At 26.7% G+C, this 24,860-nt stretch overlaps 2 protein-coding genes across 3 annotated transcripts in view; one reads left to right on the top strand and one right to left on the bottom strand.

Annotated features, from left to right (window-relative positions):
* Nucleotides 1–3,817: 3,817 nt before the first annotated feature.
* On the bottom strand, nt 3,818–9,362 carry LOC122720390 (phospholipase D2). 2 transcript variants are annotated; one of them, XM_043947075.1, is made up of 15 exons: nt 9,163–9,362; nt 8,465–8,679; nt 7,936–8,296; nt 7,738–7,858; nt 7,239–7,662; nt 6,926–7,158; nt 6,487–6,754; nt 6,231–6,393; nt 5,860–6,120; nt 5,515–5,788; nt 5,237–5,457; nt 4,917–5,153; nt 4,592–4,832; nt 4,197–4,526; nt 3,818–4,132 (listed from the first exon to the last, which is right to left on the bottom strand). In XM_043947075.1, exons 2-15 carry the CDS (start codon nt 8,634–8,636, stop codon nt 4,031–4,033), a joined length of 3,408 nt encoding a protein of 1,135 aa, XP_043803010.1. In that variant the 5' UTR covers nt 8,637–8,679; nt 9,163–9,362; the 3' UTR covers nt 3,818–4,030. The 2 variants fall into 2 exon arrangements, with proteins under 2 accessions (XP_043803010.1, XP_043803011.1); XM_043947076.1 differs by lacking the exon at nt 9,163–9,362 and having other exon boundaries at nt 7,936–8,124; nt 8,465–8,603.
* Nucleotides 9,363–12,860: 3,498 nt separating this feature from the next.
* Nucleotides 12,861–24,860, top strand: part of LOC122720445 (serine-rich adhesin for platelets-like) — a 52,281-nt gene continuing 40,281 nt past the window's right edge. Inside the window, exons 1-2 of the mRNA XM_043947186.1 lie at nt 12,861–13,345; nt 17,560–17,656. Coding sequence (XP_043803121.1) covers nt 17,561–17,656 — 96 coding nt within the window. The 5' untranslated portion in view covers nt 12,861–13,345; nt 17,560. The remainder of the gene's footprint in view (nt 13,346–17,559; nt 17,657–24,860) is intronic.

Raw genomic sequence — 24,860 nt, 5'->3', positions numbered from 1 at the left:
GAAGAACGACTTACATTCTGACGACACAGGAAGGAGCAAGAAATAAATTCCTGACCACCGGAGCCGACTTACAAGAATGACATTCGACTATAAGACCTATCTCTGATCGAGTACTTGAAAGTACCAATCGATCAAAGTGCGGACCCTTAACTAGCCACCGGAAGTAGAGCACCCGTCCAACGATTCTTGCCATCGTTGCATGACATGAGATTGACGTGAAGAAAGCGACAAAAAACCAATTACAATCTACAAAACGTGAGAATAAATTGAGGAAGAAATTGAAAAATGATATAAAACGATCAAATAACTATAAAAATGAGAAATTCAAGATGAAAATAGAAAACGAAACATTAAGATTTATTAAGATTATACATGAAGAAGTAAAAAAATTGAGATTTCGCTTTAAATTAAAAAGTGTATCTTGATACAGAATGCGCTTGTAACTTAACTGTAACTAATATAATTTATTAACTTATTTTATTAATACCTGCAGTCCAATCTGTTAAATTAATAAAATTAATGAAAAAAATAGTTAAAAAGAATTATGCAAAGTTTAGATTGGACTGCAGATATGCGTAGTTCTTCGCTTGCCATCGCTTTCCGAAAATTATTGTTAATTAAATAAATCTTTTATTTCTAAATTTAATATATTTCAAAAATTTGTTAATGAAATATTCATAAAATATTTCGATAAATTTTGAAAAAAATATGGAAAGCGATGCCAATTACCGAGTCTCACCGACGAGGAGGTGACTACGCGTCGAGACCCATGTAATATAATAAAAATGAATTATTAAAATTTATTTACATTACATTATAAAGAATTAAAATTATTAAGAATGAATAAATTAATTTATTAATAACTAAAAAAATAATTAAATTCATAAATAAATGTATAAATTATTAAATATTTAATTATAAATTTATATATTAAATTATCAAAGTAAATAAAACATAAGAAAATAAAGAAATGAAAAAATAAATAAATAATTAATTAAGAAATGTGTAAATAAAAAAAAATAAATTAATGAATAAATTAATAAATAGAAGTTTAAGTAAATAAAAAAATAAATGAAAAATAAATTTATAAATAAATAAAAAAATAAATATATAAATAAATGTATAAATAAATTTATAAATAATTAAAAAATAAATTTATGAATAAATGTATAAATAAATTTATAAGTAAATGAATAAATAAATCTATAAAAAAAAATAAATGAAAAAATAAAATAATTTAAAAATAAAAGTATAAATAAATGAAAATATAAATTAATAAATTAATAAATAAAAAATAAAAAAACAGAAGTATAAATAAATAAATAAATTTATAAAAAAAAGAAGTAAATGAAAAATAAATAAATAAAAATATAAAATAATTAAAAAATAAAAGTATAAATAAATGAAAATATAAGTTAATATATTAATAAATCAAAAATAAAAATGTAAATTACTAAATAGAAGTATAAATAAATATAAATAAATACGTTAAATGTAATAATTAAAAAATGTAATAATTAAAAAATTTAAAACTAATTAAAACTAATTAAAAATTAATAAATGTTTAAATAAATTAAATTAAATTATGTAAAAGTAATCAAATAAATAAAGCAATAAATGAATATTAAAAAATATTAAAAAATAAAATGTGTAAATAATATATATTAATAATATTAAATGTTAATTTAAAATAAATTTTATAAAAGTAAACAATTAAAATTTTTTAGAAAAATTTAATCAAAGTGTTATAATATCGATCTTTTCAGTACAGAAATTCGATAAGAAATGATTGCTTTTCGTAACTTGACTCGTATTTATAGAAGGTCGCGGCGAACTGTGGCGAAGTCTGCCGAATACATACGTCGTTTGCCGATTATATTAAAATTAGTTTTTCGAATATAGTGAACAATAATTTAACAATTTTTAAATTTTTATTATTAATTTATGGTTATAATAATTCATTACATCATTATAAATAATAATTAATATATATTTTTACGAATTAAAACTAGATTTATTGTTTTATATTATTAATTTTCGATTTATAGCTGTGTTAAAATATTCTAATTGCCATTTTATAAAAAGAATAGTTACAAAATAGTCATAAGTAGATTTCGTAAATAATAGTTTAACAATTTTTAAATTTTTTTTTGATTTATATATTTAGAATGATAAAATTCATTTCTTACAAAATAATAAAAATGGAATAATTGATATATAATTTTTACTAATATAAAAAATGATTTTTATATAATTTTTATATTATATTTTAAATTAGAATAATATTTTTTTAATAATAATAATTATTTTAACGTTATAACATTTTCGAATATTAATTTAGAATTATTACTATATAAATATATAAATATATATTTAAAATAAATCATGAATTGGCGGGCATATCGATAATAATACGAATAACTGTTTATAATTTTTGAACAAATATGAAATATTTAAATTTTAATATTATATATTGATTATTAATTTTATAATTTATTGAATTTATTAAAAATATTTTAATATCTAACAGAATAATTTATAAAAAAAATATTTGGATTTATAAATGTTTCTTACTTGTATGCGCAAGAAGATGCGCAAGAAGATGCGCAAGAAGATGCGCAAGATGCGCAAGATGCGCAAAAAGATGCGCAAGATATGCAAGAAGATGCCTAAGATGCGCAAAAAGATGCGCAAAATGTGCAAGATGCGCAAGAAAATGCGCAGGATGTGCAAGAAGATGCCCAAGATGCGCAAGAAGATGCGCAAGATGTGTAAAAAGATGCGCAAGATGCGCAAGAAGATGCGCAAAAGTAAAATTTGATTTCAATTAGTTTTACGACTTCGCGCGACACGAAAAGATTCTAATAAGTGAGGTCTTCAAAAATTTTTTGTGAAATGTGTAAATATGTGATAAAGTGCTTCAAGAGAGAAAAATATCATGATAGTAAATGCTGGCTTCATACCTATGGGAAAATAACTTAAAAATTAGGTAAGTTTTCATAATATTTTGATATAATAAGTTGATATTTCGAATTCAAGAAAAAACGACAATGGCGTTATTTTAACAAATAATTTTAGATTGAAATATATGAATATAGTAGAATATTTAATTTTAATTAATAATTTATCAAATTCTGATTTCTTAGATAGTAAATTCTTAATGATTTAATATTTTAATATATCAATTTTTTCAATATAACAATATATATATTTTTTCAATATATCAAGAAATTTTTAGTTTAGATAAATTTTACTATGCATATAATAAGGGTTATTCTATTCAAAAAATTTAATTTCATCATATGTTTAATTCACAATGCGTTTAGAACAGAAAGAAAAAATATAGGAAAATCTAAGAATAATATGTATCATTTATTTCATGTATCATTTGATATACAAATAAATATTCATAAAATAAAAATCATATTCATATAAAAATCAATTTTTCAAAAAGAGGCACATTGTGAAAGTTTAAATATTAGCATAATTATTTTTTAATTTATAATATAAAATATTTAAGTACGTTAAATGATGAAATAGAATTGTATTTAAATTAATAACATTTATTCTATAATATTGCATTTTTTAAAAGAGGTAGATTTTATGGAATGTTGAAATGTAATTATAATTATCGAAATATAATTAATAATTTAAATATCTTTTTGATTCATATTCTTACTAACATTTAATTCATTTTTTTCTCTATTTTTAATCAATTGACAATCGTATTTTTAAAATGAAATTAGAATTGCAGAAATATTTATGAATAAATCAACACCATGAATATCAATATTGAATTAAATTATTGCTACTTATTAAATGCTTTTTAATAAAAATATCATATAGCAATCTTAATTTTAACATATTTGTATTTCTTTTGTGGATATAATAAAATATCTAATCACAAACATTGTGATTGTTTGTACTTTGGTCAGTAAAATATTAAAAGTTAAATTAACTTATTTACATCTGCAAAAATATTATAATTATTGATTAACATTCCATTAATAAAAATTCAAGTACCAATAATTTATGTCCACAATGCTGTTGGCATTATTCCTTCTACAGTACCAGCTGCTGGTTTTAAATCCTCATTACATAAAAACTTTAATGGCATATTTACTATATGGCCCTAAAATAAAATTATGAAAAAAAATTAATAAAATAATATTTAACATATTTTATATTATTTATACCTTAATTTGGTCTACCATTTCTTGAGCTAAAATTGGATTTAATGAAGAAAGTGATTCTTCATCTTGATATTGCTTTAACATGGAAAAATTAACAACCTTATCTGTAGGAATACAATGAAATACTTCTTCATAAATTTCTGTGTTTCGATTACTTCTTGCACACCAAATGTCTTTATAGAATGATTTTTTAATTATATCTGTTATATCTATATCTTCATTTGTTTTAAATAATCCCAAATGTTCAGAAAATAGTTGTTTTCGTAAAGATCCTGCAAATTTACCGCAAGGAAACGGAATATCATTCATTCTTCCTTCATCGAATTCTTGATCCTAAAATTATAAAATAATTAATATTGAAATAATAAAAAATACTTGACATTGTTAATATTTCTTACATGAATTATTACTGCAATTTCGCTATCTCTCGTTGCTATCATGCTTCTATCATTAATATTAGCGGAACCACAAATAACAGTACTATCATCTACAATTAATAATTTGCTATGAACATAAATTAATTCTGTTACTAGTGTACCATTCAACATTGCGTGCGCTCTTAAGCCATGAAATGTAATATATTCACTAGGATCTTCTATTCCTGCTTCAATCAATCGATTTAGGATAGCATCTCTACCCCTATTTATGATTTAAATGATTCCAATTTCAATTTCTATATCTTTCATTCTTATTTATTATTTCGTTTCATAATATAATTTTTACCTTGATATAGAAGCATAATTCCAATGTGTAATAGCACGTAAGGCAGTACCAGTTGGACCTCCAACTTCTCCTTCAAAACCTGGTAATAAAGGCATTACCACAAATACTCTAAATACCGCACCTTCTCGATGTGCTCTTAAAATTCGTTTGAATAATGTTTCTCCTATGCGATTTTTTACTGTGGTTCGTTCCATAGATACAAGTGTTATAAAAAATTGATTTTCTATATATATATATCTTGAATAGAAAATTCATTAATGTGTAGTAACATTATTAATTATTTTAAATTATAATTAGATATTTATAAAAATAAATTTTACCTTTCTGCTTTACTAATAGCTTCAAGATAGGCTTCTTGTATACTTTGTTCTAAAGTTTCTGAATCAAGAAAACCGGCTGACCAAGAGCTAACAGATCTTAATACTTGACAATTAACATTATGTATAGCAGATTCTTCAAGAAATGGAACAAAGTTCCTACAGTTTTTATACGATTTTGGAAGTAAAAATGGATAACATGGATTTAATTTTGCTTTTTCCATCTAATAAAATATGAATTATTTAAATATTTAATTATTAGATTGTTATTGAAAACTTACTTTAATTGCATTCCAACGTTGAATAAAATGTCTAGCAACATCTCTTGCTGTTGCACCTTGTACCATAATTCCTATATCATGCCACGGCATTCTAGGAGTAGTGCTTCTATCTATTAGATCTTGATAAGGTTTTTCGAGATCATTAAAGTCTTTAACAATAAAATTCACATAATCTTTTCCTAGCCAAAGTTTAGATACAGCTGGATATTCTAAAAATACATCTCCACTATATGTCACTGATTCATTACTTTCAATTGCAGTTTGTACTGTATTACTGAAAATAAATAATTTCTTTATAAGATATAAATTTTTTAATTTTTATATTTTAATAGAATATAAGCTTACTTATCAATTGTATCTTCTTCATCACTACTTCCTTCATATGGATTATATACCATATTAATTAATTCTTGTCTTTTTAATTTAATATTATGTTTCATTCTGTCCATAGTATCTTTTGCCATGCCAAATAAATTTTTACGTTCTGTATTTGGAGTATCACATTTCATAGTATCTGATTTTTCTAAAGGCTGCATTAGTAATAAATCTCCAGCATTCAATTGTGGCAATGCTGGCGACAGTGATGTTTTATTGCTTATCATTGGTCTAAAAGAAGAAAAAATGATAATAATAATAAAATGTTAAATGTTAATATTTAAGTTCATTTAATTTAAAAAATGCAAAATTAATAGAAAAATAGTAATAAAAGAACTTACAATACTGGTATAGATTTCGTAGTAGCCATTACAACTGTGTTAGTTGCAATAGCCAATGGCAGTAAAACATGTTTATTAATATTAGCACATGATATTTTTTTACTACTGGTATTGGTAAATTTTCCTTTAGATGGAATATAAATGCTAGATTGATGAGTATTGCCTATAATTAAAAATATAATTAAAAAAAAAAAAAATACAATTAATCATAATTAATAATGATAGCTAGAAATATTTAATTTTATGTATTATATACCCAAATCTATTAATCTATGTTCATTATTATCCCATCGGCCGTAACATAAATCGATTCCACCAAGGAAAGCAATGTTTTGATCAACAATCACGATCTTTTCGTGATGTGCCCAGAGAAATATTCCTACTCTTGCATGATCTGGATGACGTAATACTTTTATATTTTCAGGACATTTTTCAACTAATCGTTGTTTACTATAAAAACTATTTATGCCCAATGCAACTTCTACTTCTTTATAGATCATTATAAATACTTTGATTCCGTTAGACTAAATAAAAAATTGATCATTATAAATATAATAACAATAATAATAATTCCATTAAATTAGTGAAAATATTTTATGTTTTACCAAAAGTCCTGAATTTTATTAGTTAGCATTAATAGAATAGCAAAATTTATTCAATATTCAATATAAAAATAAAGTTTAAATAATACTTACAGCTTTTCTTTCTAATATTTTATCTAGTCGCCAATAATCGTCAGAAACAGGTCTTTTCATATAAATTTCTGGTGATAACCACCAATCTGCAATGAAAATTTCTTCCTTGGCATTTTCTAATGCATCTGCAACGGCAGACATATAACTTGATCCATCAACAAACCATGTAGCTGCTATAGGCGAACGATAAGGTGCAAACGAATTGTGTGGATTTGATTGTATAAAATCTCGACCTATTAGAATATAATATATTATATTAATATTAATTTGAGTTTTTATCTTTTAGTTTTTGCATTAATTTAAAAAAACTTACCTTCCTTGTTACTGATTTCTTGTATAAATTCCATCCATTCTTTAGCCTTTCTTCTTGTCCAACATTTGATTAATATATGCCTGCTAAGATTTGCTATTTGCATACCATTTCTTAAACCTGTTGTATACATGCCAAAACTGACTCCAAACCCATTATCCATTAAAATTACCGATTTTATGCTACCATTTTTGGGCCTAATATAGGCAACAAAAGTATCTTTAACAACGAGATGTCGAGAATGCCATTTTCCACATAAAGATGTACAAAAATGATTACATCTAATACAACACATGCCTTCAAGCAAACCGCAAAAATTACATCTAGTTCTTGCACCTGATCCAGTTCGTTTTAAGATAGTACCTTCTTTGCCTTTCATTCCTAAATCTTCTATAAATGATAAATGCGAGACTTCTAAAAAATTGATCTAAAAATATTTTATATTGTTAGTAAACATTATATATATATATACATAATATAAAAAAGTCAACTATTAACTTACTGTTTCTGGATGATGTAAATAGATTTTTATTTTTAATAAATTGGTCAAATATTCTTCTAATACTTTTCTTCTAAGATCTAATTGCTCATAAGGTACTAGCATATCGGGTTTATTTGGAAATCTAAACAAAAGAATATATTTTTTCATTTTATTATTTTATTATTTGCAAAATTGAAAATTTTTAAGCAATTCTAATACCTTGGTAATGCACCTTTACGGCCTTTTCCTTCTTTTACATCTCCTAAACTTTTCAAACTAATTCTTCTTTCTTTGTGACTTTTAGTTGGAAAAGGTATATTTAAACTTGCACGATATATTTTCAATTGATTATGTAAGTTTTGGATATGTTTGTATCGTTTTTTAATTGTCCAAGTGAAATGTCCATGCCTAAATTCAATAGTGTACAAATTTGGGTTCAGAGGATGTGTTGTTACACTACGTTCATAATCTATGATGTTTACATGCACTTCTTCACCAGGAATAAAAACATCACGATGTTGACTTTTAAATTGTTTTGGTAAATCATATATAGCAGAGAAAGGTATCCTACCAGGATATACTAATATAACAAAGAAAAACAAGACACAATGCACTTCTTAAATATAGTTATTAAATATAATTAATGTAGATATTACATATAAAAAATGTTAATGAAAATAACACAGAAAAAATCACATAAATAACAATAAAAAAAAATCACAACAATAAATAAAAATCATAAACTCACCTATGCTATTAGCATCTCCACCACATTCAACAGTTATTGTATCATCATTTTCATTCACAGTAATTTCTAATGAATCAGGTACATCTAATGCATCATCAAATTCCGAATCTTGAAGAACTGAATGGTCCATAACATTCTCAGTTCTTCTCTCATTTAAAATATTGTTAGACATTATTAGTGGAAAATTATCAAGTTACAAAATCATCAATAAATAACTAACCATATGTAGTTAAGTCAAATTATTTTTATAATATATTTTTATTGTTAAATTACACAAACATTTTTTTCTTTACAATATTTAAAAAGGTTTCTTAATGAGAAATAGATAAACAATAGGAATCATTCAAAAGTAATGAACTAATAAAAACATACTTCATTAAAAGATAGATAATAATATAGTTGAACAAAAGAAATGCCATAATAAAGAATTGATGGATTTGATTCAGAAAATGATCTAACGTGCGCGGGAGGGGCTTAGAATGTTGACAATAGATCAATTAAATATATAAGTTACCAGAGACTGGAATGAATTGTCATAAATTCATTTTATTATAAGTTTATCAATAATAATATTATTAATTACGAATTGTATATATTATAATTTATAAATATATATAATCTTATTTGATGGTTAAATTAAAATATAAATGCGTAGTATAAAGTTAGAATAAAAGCTTAATGATATTATAAAAGGATACTTATTTATACATATCCTAAATGTCACATGTCACGTTATTATTAAGGTTATAAATATTAACAGTCTTCTTTCTATAAACAGTTTTAAAGTAATAAATTTCACATGATTTTGTAAAAGTTTGATATGTACATTTCAGATAATTCCATTATCGTAAGAAGTCACTGTCACAATCACAATTGATTACACATGCGATTTCATCGGTGTTCATTATGTGACAGTACAAACGACGACTTACATATTTCTATTGTGAGTTGAATAAAATCTAAAAAGTATCGGTATAGTAGATATTTTTTACTAAGAAAATTTGAAATATTAGTACAAAATAATATTTTTATATGATATATATTTTTAACATTTTGGAATTGAAAGATATTCAATAGTATTACTGAAAAAAATTAAGTTAAAAAATAAATTTACACTTACATTTTATAAATGATCTATAGGATTATACTGTTTTATCGATGAAGATAACTATTTCATAAAAAAAGTATAAAATAAAAGTAGAAAAAAGTAAAATTATGCTATTTTTTTTTCAATATTCGTTTACGTATATGTATATGTAAATTGAAAGTTATCTTTCTTATTTTATGTTTTCCCTTATTTATAGTGCATTAATTTGTTTATTTATAAGTCAAGATTTAATCAATTATATTATTTTTTCATTAAAAAATAATCTCTCATAAACATCATGCTTAAATAACATTTATTTTTTTTAATATTATTTATCTATATTGATAAATAACTTATATTATAAATTATTCATTCATATCTTTTTCTTTTTTTCTTATTAAGCAATATACAAAATATAAATAAACTATATAGGATAAATTCGAAATTCAAATAATTGAATTTCAAGTATTATGGCATTTTTTTTGAATATTATCAAATAATTTCTAGCATATAAATTATATGATTTCTTAAGAATTGTAAAAATCTACATTATGTATGATTACGTATTATTACTGATATCTTATCAATGATTCCTTGTCATTGATATTATCAACATATTTCTTCGTATTAATACACGAAAAAAATATTTATATAAAATTTGTTAAATATTATTTATAATTTACAAAATGCTATGAAAAAAAAACCATTTTACTTCAACTATTTTATAAATTTTTACCCCAATTATATATTACATATATAAATATGTACCAATTCACATTAATCGATTAATTAAAAATTATGCATGTATAAGTGCAATTTCTTTCGTCAAATATTTATATTAATGTGAATTGCTTTGCAACAATTTGATCAGTTTAATATCGTTAAAATCACAAAAATATTCATTGTATAAAATAATAAAATTAAATATCGTTATTATTATTCTGAATAATAGAATTTAACATACGTATCATGCACAAAGAAAAGTGGAACGCGCTATAAAAGGGTTCGATGTAACCTCATTGTCCATTAATATTACGCACTCGTTGCGTTTGCGATTCGAAAACTCGATATTCTTTATATTATGGAGTTTATGCAGGAAACGAATAGCCTTGTGATTATTAGGAAGGATAATTGTTCAGTTTTGCGATCTACTTTCGAATTGGAACGCAAACGATCGACTTTATTCCTGGATTAGAATGTCAAGGGAAAACCATGCAATATATGTGCAACGCAATGATAATTCGGTAGAAGCTATATTTTTCTAATTTAATTTAATTTTGATAATTAGTCTATTACTTTAGTTAATATTTCTTATCAAATTATAATGACATTTCTTAATAGAAATATAAATTTATAATATTATTTATTCGTTCTATCATTCTATTCAATATTTTTCATATTATTCGTCATTTGTACATTATCAACAAATATTTTTATTCAGCACTATAATAACTTATAATATATTTTTTTTTTTTGGTAAATATATTTTCGTTATTTCATCAGTGTGAAATTCTTTTATTCGAATTTCATGCTTCTTTAACTAGAAAGTTCTATAAATTCTTTTTTTACGTCTGTTAGAATAGTAATTTATAATGTTATAATAATAAAATTGTACATCGATGATTAAACATACTTTGTATAAGCGATTAAGGAATCGTTGACGATTTTTTAAAATATTTAATCAAGGATGGTGGTGAAACATCATGTTCCAAATAACGCAATATTTTTAATAATTTAATTTATGCAATACGACTAGATTTCAAAATAACAGATGAGAATTTCTGAGCAAGACGTTTTATAATCGAGGATTTGAAATTTATATTAAAATGATATTTTTACATAATATAAATATAACGTAGGCATAAATAACTAAACTATCATGTAAATTAGATTATATTGTGTCATTAGTGTCGGTGGATCAAGGTATACGTGGATAAGATTTCTAGATCATCAAGTTATATAAAAGTATTTATCGATTCAGTTGAATAACTATGTTACATTTTGCAAAATAGAAAAGATGGAGAAAAAGTAGATGTTGCAAATATCTTCTAATAAATAGATTAAGAAAGAAATATTTTATTTCGACATCAATACGATGTGATAAAGATTTGATATAATATTAATAATTATCTTATAATTAGAAATAATTTGATTATAAATAATTCAATTAAAATTCTAATTTTTTTTTTATTTCATAAAGTTAAAAGAACATTAAAAATTTTCATATTTTTCTTTCACATTAAAAAATTTGTATCTTCTTGACATATTTTGTTAACGTATTTTTTTTTTATACATATATCAAAATTTATCAAAATAATTCTACGTGTTTTTTGAAAAATATATTTTGTTTCAAAAATGTTTAATGAAGAATACAATTTTACGTAAAAATACAGCTGTTATTAAACATGACATGATTGTTGTAGTTCATTTTCATTTGAATAAAATGTTACAACAGCGTAATATATTTATGTAGTATATATGTTTCGTTCAAATGATAATTAGAGTCATTTTTTTTAAATTACAAATATATCATCTCTGCAATATATTATTTGTTTAAGTTACAAATCATTTAAATAATCGTTGTAATCTTTTGCATAAAAATTTAAATTTTTATTAAATATTCTTTAATATATTCATTTGCCATACTTTCTAATTTTTTTTATAAAATAAATATGAAATATGCAAAAAATCATATTATATTACCTAGCTTATTTAAATACATGAATTACTTGATTACATATAAAAATAAATTTTAGAATCATGTAAATAAGAAAAAGAAACATAAGAGAAAAAATTAAACTAGTTTGCTTCTGACAAAAACCGATTCACTTACCTATATATCTAAAAAAAACTATCTTCTATATAACAAGATAAATGAGAGATCACACATGCATCCTCGTCAATACATTGAAAATCACGCATATCGAACTTCTTTCGCTTAAAATCAAAATTAATAAAACATTAGAAAACAATAAAAAAAGAGAAAAAAAAGTTACAAATTTTTACTTTAATTCAATATGACCAAGGGCCACGCGTATCCGCGTTAATACACAATCTCAGATCGCAGGAAATCACGCATATCGAAGTGGCTATCAGTCAGTAAGAGGAACGAGGCGGCTTGTCGCGGGAGGGGATGCTTTCGAGGTACCTGTGCACCAGGGTAGGGGCAGCGTATAGCACGCAGAGTGCAGGAACGTTGTTGGGTGGTGTGGTGGTAGCGGTGGTGGTGGCGTGGAGTCGGGCGAAAGGGAAAATGGTCGAGCGAACACTTTTTTTTCTCCCCCATTTAGAGCCAGGTTTTTTGACACGGCGGTCGTTCGATCGACTTCCATTTGTCTCCGAGCTTTCCGCCGACTAACGTCCGCCGAGCATAACACCCGGTGTGCATATATATCTCTCGCGAAGATGCGTGTCGATCGTTTCAATCTCACCTGATCTGAGTCTCATGTGCATATAATCGCGAATACAATCGTCGTTAATCGTCGACTCGTTCGATCTCGGTTGTTCTCAGTGATCATCGAGACGATTCTTCCGGATCGAATGTGCAAAAAATCGTAATCGTAATAAATATAACGGATAATTAATTTTTCTAACTCGTTTCTCGAAATCTCGTTTAAAGCCAATAGAATTGATAAACTGTAATAATAATAATAATAATAATAATAATAATATTGTGATTCTTGTGATTGAATAACCTGTGATACGCAAAAAAAGGGAGGGTGTAGGAGGACCAGGTGGCAGGCCAGGTGAACTGAAATGAAACATTGGATCAGGCTGGTCTAAGAAGCCGCAAGGTGAGTGGGATTCAAGTGCGACCGGAACAATTCAACTGTTTTGTCTTGGCATGGGAAAAACATGAGTCGGTTATTGAAACTTTGCAAGGTCGTTCGTTTCAATTGAAAATAGATGAGCCTACTTAGATTACGTTTCTTTTTTTTCGTCACAGTCGTTATATGATCGTTTATACGCGTACGGAAACAATCTTCGAGTAGTTTATAAACAATCGTCCTTAAATCGCTTGTACAATCGTTTAATACGCGCATTGAGTCATTAGAAAATAGCTTGGTTCGTTTCGCTATTGAATGTCGATACTTCGAAAACTGAAACGATTCGAATCGATTGCGTTTAAAAGAAAAAATTATAATATCATCCTTGAGATGTTAAATTTTTCCGAGATGGAGGCCACATAATGGAAAAACCTGATAAAAGTTGATAATCAGAAAAAAAAATGTCGGTGCTAGAAGTTCCGTGATCGTTATAGTGGAACTGGCTGGAATTGCAGAGAATATTAACCGACCGGCCGCGGAATTAACTGACCGTTGCCTGTAACTTGGTAGTCCACTTTCACGCGCTCAAACTTCCAGATGTTCCTGGTGTTTCTTACGTAAAACTCGGTTATCCGAGCTGTCCATGCCGAAATGATATTTTTCCTGTGACGATGATCGGTAGATTGTTCCTCGAGCTCGTCACGCGGTTTTAAATCAAACAATAATGCTGAAAATTGAGCTCGAGATGCACGAGCAATGTGTTTTGGAGAAATTTGTTTTCCTTGTTCTTGCATTCTCTCTTGTTGATCGTTTCTTTTTAAAAATTAAATTTTTTAAAAATTAAAAGGAAACGTTAAGTTTACGATGGAAATTATAGAAGAAGAAACTCGTATTGTTTGCTTTTATAATTTTCGATGTTTTGTTGAAAAAGTAATATTATACTTGATATAAGATATTGCTTGATATAAGATATTTCAATAAGAATGATTCAATGAAAATAACGCAATAAATCATCGATAATTTGTATTGCGATAATAAAGATCAGAATATGGAAATCTTTAATAGTTTTACAGTAATTCTTTTTACAATATTTGCTATATAATATTCATTTTATTATTATTCTATAAGAGGAGTGATAAAAAAGATTTCAAAGTGGAAATTTTTCTTTCTGCGATTTTTTTGTATTTTATTAAAGAATATTTCGATAATTTTGTTCGATCGACGAAATTTTACAATGATTTTCGCTTTCTATTGAATAAGTTTCTACGGAATATGCTTTACAATCGCGGGCAAAACCTGATACGTGCAATTGCATATACCGTTGTGCAGAATTTACTTTCGATTGGCGCGTAACAGATTCGTGCGCACGAACGATCGTGGAAAGGAATCAGAGTCTGGAGCACTGTTCTCTTGAGAATGTTTTTAACCCGAGTTCGTAATAAATTATGAACGAATTAACGAATCTTCTTTTTCTATGAATTCTATGAATTCACGATGAATTCTGTAAACGTGCGATTTAATTGCACATAAAACTCGTTCGACCGGATTTAAATCTTCGATATAAAGATTTTTATTTTATTAGAAATCTCATTGAAAATTTTTCTTTTTTGATATATTTTATTATGAATCATCTCTCCATTCTTAATATTATAATTTTTAATTCTATTAGAAATTTTCAAACACTTTTATCATGATTACTTATATTTCACCGAATTAATCAATTATTTTTAATTATTTAAACGAGAAATAGTTTGATTATTTACATAGAAGTGAGAAAAATTGTAAAGATTGAGTAACGAATATTAAAAAAAAAAAATTCACAAAACGAACAAGAAGAAATTGAATGAATTTCATTAATGAATCGTAACTCAGCTGAGTCTAACGGTATTTCGAGTACGGTCGATGATCCATGGTTGATCTTGATCTTCCTCCTCTCCTTGTTGATCTTCGTGCCAACAGAGGAAAGAACTCACGATCTTCACGACTGGCCTCATATTTGAGACGACCTCGATAGATCTGCCGATAGATTCGTCAAATTCTAAACATTTTCAAACCGGTTTTTTATTTTTTACGCTAAATTAGACCATCGATAATTCTATCAATTATATTACGTTAAGCTGAAAATTACGCATTCAATCTCTTTTAATGTCATGTATTTAATCACGATGCAAATTTTTAATTTGATCTCAATAATTTTTCTGTAATATAATAAATAATATTAAAATAATAAATTGATGACAAGTGTAAAATAGATAAAGTAGAAAGATGTCTGGATATTGATTAATAACTTGATTACGAAAGTTAGATGAATTAATAAATAAATCTAACTAGTATGCATGTCTCGTAATAATAAATAATTAATTAAAAATCTGCGATGCAGAGAAGTTTTTATTTAGCAAAAGTTATATCAATTAGTAAAATGTTTATTTGAATGAAAAAGATCTTCAGTATCGCTATTATTTCCGATTTCTTAGAACGATTGAGAATCTCAAGAAAAATTTTTTTTCTTCTGCCATTAAAGTTATTTCCTTTGAACAACCTTTTTCTCATGAATACTTTCTTACCCCCAAGTAAATCAAGAAAAATATCCTTATTTCAAACCTTTTAATGGAGCAAGATTTCTCCATGAGAATTTCATAATTGAAGATGTACATCTTTTTATCGAAAAAAAAAAAATATATTATTTCTCAATTAAAAAGATGAATGGTTTGAATATAAAAATTCAAAGAAGAACATTTTAATAAAGAGGAGAGTAATGAAACTATTTCTGGAAATTGATACAGTTTTTATAAAACCTATATGGAAAGCGATTCAGGTTTCCATTAAATATACAGGGTGGGGTAACAAGAGCTATGGGCATGAAACGAGCCTTGGCCTCCTTCTGAGATGTTATTTTTTTCTTTTTTTTTTTTTTAGACATAAAGAAATCATTTGCAATATCACTTCAATTAAACAGATCAACGCGATGTTTATATTTACAAGGATTACTTGAAAAACTTATTCGCAAATACTCTCTTTCTCGAGTAAAAATATGTTTTTATCTATCTATCACATTCTATCAGATTTCACTTTTATATCGATCGTACTTTCATATTATCAATTATAATGGGTGGTGTATGAAAGTATGATTGATATTAATGAAGATGAAAAATAATAAAATGATAAAATGTGCGTGCTATGTACTTTTCTCAACCATTGTGTGTAAACGTGAATTGATTGAAGCTTAATTAACATTTTCTCAGAATATAAGGGAATAATAATCGATCTCGGTATTATTAAATGACAGGGTGTCAACTGGTGTTATTTTTAATGGAATAAATAGGGAGACGAAGGCGTTGTGGCACAACATAGCGAGATAAAAATAAGGGTTCGATCGATCTTTTTGATATAGAAACAAAGTGGATAATTGGGTATTCATCCTTAACGATGTAAAAATAATCTAGATTCGAGACAAAGACACGTCGGATATAATTTAATATCAGAGGTTTAATTTTGAGAAGGTATATCTTTTTTGGAATCGATACGCGAAAATTGGGAAACATGTATAATTGTACTTGAACATGTGATCTCATAGATGTTCGATCATATTATGGTATAGTTGTTGAGAATTATACGCGCCGGTTAACAGGCTGAGGATAATACGAGTAAAAGTAGATTTAAATGGAGAAGGTGGTTCTTGACTTTCACACATGCATGCATTAAGTAGTCTTACGTATAGGGTGATCTGAAAGAAGTAGAAGAAGATGATGAAATATTTAGGATTATTAAGTTTTGATTGAAAAATTGTTAATTTTTTATTTTCTATGGTATTATTTGGAAAATTTTTATTTGATATATTTTGTTTTGTAAAAAATACTTATCAGGAACATTTTTCTCGAATATTGAATGTTAGCTAGAATATAGTACAACCTCCATTATAATTTATATTTATTTAAATTCGTTTAAACGAGAGAAAATGGATAGGTATAAATTACTTGAAAGAAGTCATAATTGAAAAAGCAGAAAGCAGAAAGTAGTTAACATAAAAAAGCATTGAAACAAATGATGCATTGATACAAATTATTCTCATTGAAAATATATTTATTGCCTTTAAATTTTCCTCAAAAATTTCATCACGTGTTTTCAAAACGAATTTTAAATATTTAAAACTGAAAGAAAATAATTTGAAAAAACAACTTTTCTTTCATTTTTTTTTTATTTTTTTTGATGTTACTTAATATATTTATTTTTTATTATTGCAGAATGGTGGGGAGATTTTCGTGGTGCACGACGGTGGTTGCATTGGTGGTGCTGCTGCTTTTCGTCACAACTGAAGGTCTTCGTGAACGCAGTACTCAGGTAAGTGGACAATTATCTTGAAAAGGTCTGTTTCTGAAAAATTTCATTTAGATGGGAGCAAAAAAATTTAAATTAATGATATCTCAACACATGATTAATATTTTTGGTTACTTTTATTCTATATTATTTTTTTTTTTCTTTCATTCTTATTAATGGTAATATTTATCTTCTCATTGAAATGTATGAAATCGTTACGAGCACATTTTATTACATAATAATAATAATCTGTTAAAATTTTATTATAGGCAATTACATTGTAAGATAAACATGAAAGAAAGATTTCACAATAGAATTATATTTTTTATCGAATGTATTCACGAAAGTCTTGACTATTTCATAGTTGTTAAATAGAGATGGCCAATCACTTCGTGAAACTTCAAATTATTCTGAAAATTATTCACGGTTTAGTCGAGACTATAACTTTTAATGCAACTTTTTAAACGTTTCGACATTGATTCGATAGACAGAGCACTTTAAATATAGTTTTAAGTATTTAAGTAAGTTCATTTATTAAATTACACCATCGTTTAGTGAGGTATATTCACAAAATGGAGTCATTCATTATTCCATCGAAATTACAAAATATATTTACTGCAATATTCGTTACAATATACAATATTTTCCTTTTCATTTTGATTAAAAAATTCAAGGTATCGTTATATTATACTTATAAAAAAATTCGATCGAATTACATATTTTATAATTTTATCTTAGTATTTTTCAATCAATCGCGATTTTTCCCTTCAAAACCAAGAGTATCTCAATTCCGTGTCAAGGATACCGTGTTGCGGGCGTACAATGTTTGGTATGGTGGCGGTGTTAATTCATTTTTTTCTTCTTTCATTGTCCACGAAGGCTATCGCGCCGCTGGAACGGATTAATCCTTATAATTTGAATAACGTCTCGTAATCGAATCTCGTAAATACACACGGACAATTAACGATCGAGGAAGCGAGTTATTTGTAAAAAAAAAAAAAAGATCCTCTATTACGACGACTATTTTCGTTTGAAAAAGGAAATCCTCTCATGTTTTATCGAGAATATTACGCGTTTCCTTTCTTACTGTCGTTAAGTCGCATCTTCATCTATCTTCTCGTTGATCTTCAAAGCGTTGATCTCATGTCGACCTAATCGTGTCACGCGATTTAGCAAGGATATCGTTATCAAAGAAATCGTCGGAAAATGGTCGGAAAAATCGCAAGGTGTTGGTAAATCGCGATAGGAAGTTGGCAGTTTTCACTGTAACGCTCGTGTTTGGTGCTACAAACTTTCGTGCGCGACTGGTAAACTGTTATTTAGAAATTAGTCGAACGTAGAAAATGATCGAACGGGATCGAGAAGAGATCGAGACGAGAGAATTGTAAAGGGGAAAGAAGTTAATTATATTAGTTAAAGAGATAGGAACGTGACGTTCGTTTCTCGATAGAAAGCGACTTGAATAGACGAATTTACTTTCCATAAAATTAATGTTAATGGAGATCGAGTTTATTCTTATTTCCCTTCCATTTCGTCGAAGGGAAAAAAATATCGACCTGTTTGTTGTATATCACGAAAGATTTTGTGTTTGATTTGTTTAATTTTATTCATTATTGAATTTCGAAAATTAGTTTTTCCGAATGAAATATATTTTTCTGCTTAAATGATTTGGAAATTGTTTCTTTGAACTATTTTATTTATTTACGGAAAATTACATAATAAAAAGAAAGTAAGAGGAATAGTAACATTTCTAGCGAAATGTCAGTAAACTTCATGTTTTTATTGTAATAGTTATGTCAGGTCTATTTAATGGAAATTTAATTCGAAGTATGTATACGAAGCGTAGGAGGTAATGTGGAAAGTAATAGTCCTCTGACTTAAGAAGTAGTTATGATACTTGTTTAGAAATTACAGTTAAGTGCATAACTTTTCCTTTTAATTCATGATTGAAAATTCATATATGATACTGATGAAAATTAAAATTCTATTCTTAATTTCTTATTATTATTATAAAGTTGTAATATATTTTTTTTATTCTATTCTCATTTTTTATTCTCTTCTTAAAAAGTTCTTACATTTATATTTAATTTATATAAAAGGAATTTAAACTTTTTCTCATTTTAATGTCAATTTGACATGCACATTAAAAATGATGAACATTATAAAATGAAGAGATAAAGATCGATATCTTCTAATCCTTGAACCGATTTCTGGATGTTATACGTGATGCAATCATGGCGAACGACGATTATCTTGAACATTCTTTGATTCCTTCACCGCAAAGGTTATCGAAACGTGTTTTTCGATTGAAAAAATGACCGCCATGAATCCTTTCATCGTTCATGTAACTCATAAATATCTAGCCACGTGTCGAATTGGAAAGTTTAATAATGATCCAATTGTGCTAGATGCATTTTCTAGGTTACTTGTAGAGGAAAGGGAAAAGGGAAGTGTATCCATTCATTTATTTTTATTTGTCAGAATTTAATTTGACCAAAATTTCATCTTATATCTTTCTCCAATAGATAATCATTATAAATACTCTAAACTTTAAATAATGAATTTCAATTATTTTAGTTACTCCATATATTGATTATATCTCAAATTTCTCATTATAATAATATTAAATTACCACATCCTCTTTAAGATTAAACTCTAATGGATCGTTATTTCTTAAGGCTCGAACATTACAAAATTTATTTAAATTCTTTTAATTATCGAAATATTTAAAATATACCATAAGTATGAAATTCTTTGAGCAAATATAAAAACAATAGTTGTACAATAAATATGGAAAATAACTAATAATTAAGATTCGTATTTCTTTCAGAAAATTTCTTCCAAACAAAACATAGTACATTCTCGACTCTCACAGTCGTTTGTTCTTAAATTCAAATATTTTTAATTAAAAAAGATAAATCTTACGATCATTACTCCATTCCCACAAAATAGATTTTTTTCTATCACGTTATATTAAACTTACAATTACTCGATGCGTATCGAATTAATTACATCATCAGCATAAACAAATTCATCGATCAAAATCTTCTCTAATCCAACAATACTTCATCCTCTAATTCTCTTGCGTAATTATTTCCAAATTATTCTCGAAACACCGGTGAAATATTTTTCTTGTTAACTTGTCTCCCGCATTATTATTTCGTTCCATTATTAGAGCGAGTTTGCAACGAAATTTGCACCGAAAATTCGTACGAACACAACGGTGTATTGTGTTACGTGCTCGAATTCCGTGGTTGAGGCGGCTCGATAGCGGAGAGATACAGAACAGAAATGGATACAGAGGAAGAAAAGAAAGGAAGAAAAGAGAGGTGCAGGTTCGTGTGGACCACGCCTAGTCGTGCGCTGGTCTCTCGGTTGCGAATAATACAACGGGTGGTCGTAAATTTTCCAACCGCTGACTATTTTCACGTGACGAATGATAGGTAGGTGTTTACACAGTCTGTTGGATTGCTGAATGGTTGATAGGATAGGATTCCAACCGGACACGATTATGCGTGATTATGGAATAGTGGTTTTATCGTTATTGAAGTGGATGGAAAATATGATTGGAATGGAGTTTTGTATTTGTTTGGTCTCGATAGGTCTCTCGATTTATTGGATTAAGTTAGGGGTAATTAATGAGGATTAGAACTAAGTTAAATAATGATTTGAGAAAGTTGATTGATCGAGAATTATTTTTTGTATTTTTTGTAGATATAGTTTCGAATGAAAATTGATAATAAATATTCATTTCGAAATGATTCTCGAGAATTTTTCTCTCAATTGTATGCATCTTAAAACAAGATATCTAGAAATAAGGATGCAAATATATTTGAGAGTAAAACTTTTGAAAGTTGCTCTCGAGAATTTATTAAGTTATTTTTCGCTGATGAATATTTATACATATTAAGAGTGAAAGTTATTGAATTTTTTTTATATTGAATCTGTTTATGATCTCCAATTTTTTGAAGAATTTTTCAAAATATAGGCCGATTCCTCATAATCTCATAATTTCATCTCTATTGTGATGAGTTATATTATTTTATATTCAATTCTCATGAAAAAATCACGGTAAATAACTAGTACAATTATTACAAATCGTAAATCCAAAATATTATTGTGTTGAATTCTTATATCATAATGATGATCACTTCACATTTATTAAAGTAGATCGTATTTATGTAATCGATATTTTCATAGAAAAATTATTTCGGTACAAATGTTATTATAAATATATATATATTTTATAGATATATCTACATTCTTAGAACTAATAGCATTTAAGTTATTTCTTATCGATTATTGCCTTATCAGATATTTTAATACTCCAGAGAAAAAAATAAAAAGATATCTGATAGTTTTTATCTGTTACAATATTATATTTTGTTAAATCTATATTTGTATGTCTTCAAATATATCTATATTTGAAATCTATATCTATATTTATAAGTAGAAATTTGATCAATTAAAAATATATTTATCCTCCAATTTCTTGATTAAAAATTAATTTACGTTCACCCTGTTATTTCTCTAAAAAATTCATAAAGAATTTTCAGGATAAATAAATTTCGTTCACCCGTTATACAAAGCGCTCAGGTATCAATCGTTTAATAAACTTTATACGTTGCAGAGAGTGCGCATTTTGCAGGATTATCTATTCTAAATTTCGATACGGTATCACGTGTATTACCAGTCCGTTTAATGCGATTAATCACACGTTAATTATCTTAGGTTAATTAATTCGATTCGAATCGTGATCCATTTCGTATTCGATAATTAAATTCCTCAATTTGCGAGGAATTTCATGGATTTGTGGAAAAAGATACGTGATTATGCAAATATTTTAACACTTGAACTTTATTTCAAAAATTTTGATTAAACACGTTTGGCATTTAGAAGTTTGTTGAACAGATGCGCGATATTTCGAACACGAATGCAATCGGCTGAAAATAACTCTTGAATGACCGACTTTCATAGTGGTAAAAAGCACTTATTCCTAGAAGCAAATAATAATGTTCCATTAATGGTAAAAAATGGGTCATCATAACTTATTCTGTTACCAAGATTTATTTTCATTTCTGTTTAATTAGTGAGAAAATTTAGCTTATTTGTCTGTTTATTTGCTTTCGTGTTACGCAATATGGTGTTAAATAACAGTTAAAGTCTATTTCATTCCAATTTTCTAGATGCTTTAGAAAAATAACGAATACAAGGGTAAATCTGCTTTTACCAATACTTTTTACCAAATTATTCAATAAATTTATATATTACCAAAAATTTAGAATCATTTTCCAGGAATCACATCGAAATTTTCTCTAATAAGATAATACGAGTAACAACTTTAACAGATTTACCATTTTAAAGTTGGCATAGCTTCGATCTAATTCCCTCTTAAACTTAATTCAAATTCTATGAAATTCATATTATACACACAGATTTCTTTTGATCGATTTTTCCTCAAAGTTCATCAATTCGAAAACAAGTTTAAATTCGATTTCATGCTTTGATTCTCGACGGATTAACGCAAGATAGAAACTCGGTTGGCAAATCTTTTTAACCGTATCTCGAATCGAAAAATAGCACGGCCGTTATCGATTCTATCTTTTTGTAATTATTGCAAACACGCAATCGGCCTGGAAATATTTTATTATTATGCCGATCCGTTCGTTGATGAAGGATTCGAGGAGGAAAGGACGGCCTGATCTCGCTGAAAGTTAATGCACATCATCGTACCATCCTTAATCTAAATTACACATCTATTACAAGCGTTGCTTCCCGTGTTACGGCATTTCGTATTCCTTGCTCGGTTTTGCGCAATCGAATCGCAACGCGAAAAGAAGAAGCAGCAGGATGAGGTCAGCGGATTTCGTTTCGTCAAGTAAGGGTTGTCTGTTTCGATAATAAAAAAAGTAATAATAGGTTATAATACTGGATTATTTTGTGAAACAATGAAAAAGATAAGGGAATATTTGAAATTGATCGTTTAAGTGACTGATTATCAGTATTTTCACAAGTACAATTTTCACAAATGGAAGTAAAAATCTGTTTCATCGTTTAAATATTAATATGCTTGCTTCGTATATCACGTGAGATTCTGAGATCGTACAGTTAAATTTTTTATATAATAAACATTTGTTAAGTTATAATTAGGATAAGGATGAGATGGTTAAAAATAATTTATCTTGAAGTTAATTCGAGATATTAATTGCTACTGTTTTACGTTCCAAGTAAGTTTTTGCATTAATTAAGAAAAATAAATTAATTTATTAGCTTGTTATACTTTGGCTTATTCCATTTCTCAAATCTATTTAATAGTTTATTTAATGATCCTTTTGTAACCGAATGAAGTTTCTAATTAAGAAATAATCTTGGTAATACAATGAAGAAGATTATATTCTTTAAAAAGAATTATATTGCAAAAATATAATACTTAAATCGAAACTTGAAAGAATGTGCCAGATATCAATTTTAATTTAGCATTGAATGTAGTTTTGATTTATTATATTATAGTTGCACGTTTCGTAAGATACGTTTTATAGGATTTTCGTGAAAATGCGGAAAAAATGGGTCTTTGTTCTATCCCAAGAATATGACCGCGAACCTTGAATAATGAAAGTTTACACGGATACACGTTATAATAATGAATTCGCGGAGCCGAATTAAAATTCTGCGCAAAATAAGTTTGCAGCGAAAGTTTCTGCGCTTTGCGGTTTATCAGATCAATATAATTACGTACAAATATTTTTTTTTTCCCCCACAAATCCTATAAATTCTTCTTACCAAATCAATAAGCGAGAAACGATTCGATCCGTTTCAAATTATAATACATTTTCTCTCAAAAGAATTATCGTTAAAACAAACAAACTCTACATACAACAATCTCTTAATAAAAACAAAAAAACAAAAAATAAATGCAACTAATATACACGTGACAAAGTTTCACATCACAGTTGATATCATTCGTCAAAATAATCCACTGTTGTTACTTATTTCTATTTCCATTAATAAAAGATTACAATTCCATCTCCAATCTCCACTCCAAGAAAAATATCCCTTTCTCCTTATATGCTAATATTATCTAAGATCGTCCAGCGGATAAATATTGAGCGTATTAAAAAAATCGACATTTCTTCATATTCATAGCTTGATTAAAACGCGTTGATAAAACGCGTTGATAAAATCCAGTTTAATTGCAATTAAATTATATTTATCGAGCGTCGTTGCATAA

This window comes from Apis laboriosa, unplaced genomic scaffold (assembly GCF_014066325.1).
Source record: "Apis laboriosa isolate Shangri-la unplaced genomic scaffold, ASM1406632v1 scaffold12_cov154, whole genome shotgun sequence".
Classification (NCBI taxonomy): domain Eukaryota; kingdom Metazoa; phylum Arthropoda; class Insecta; order Hymenoptera; family Apidae; genus Apis; species Apis laboriosa.
Note: the sequence above shows the minus strand (reverse complement) of the source record. Positions and strands in the feature narration are given on the sequence as shown.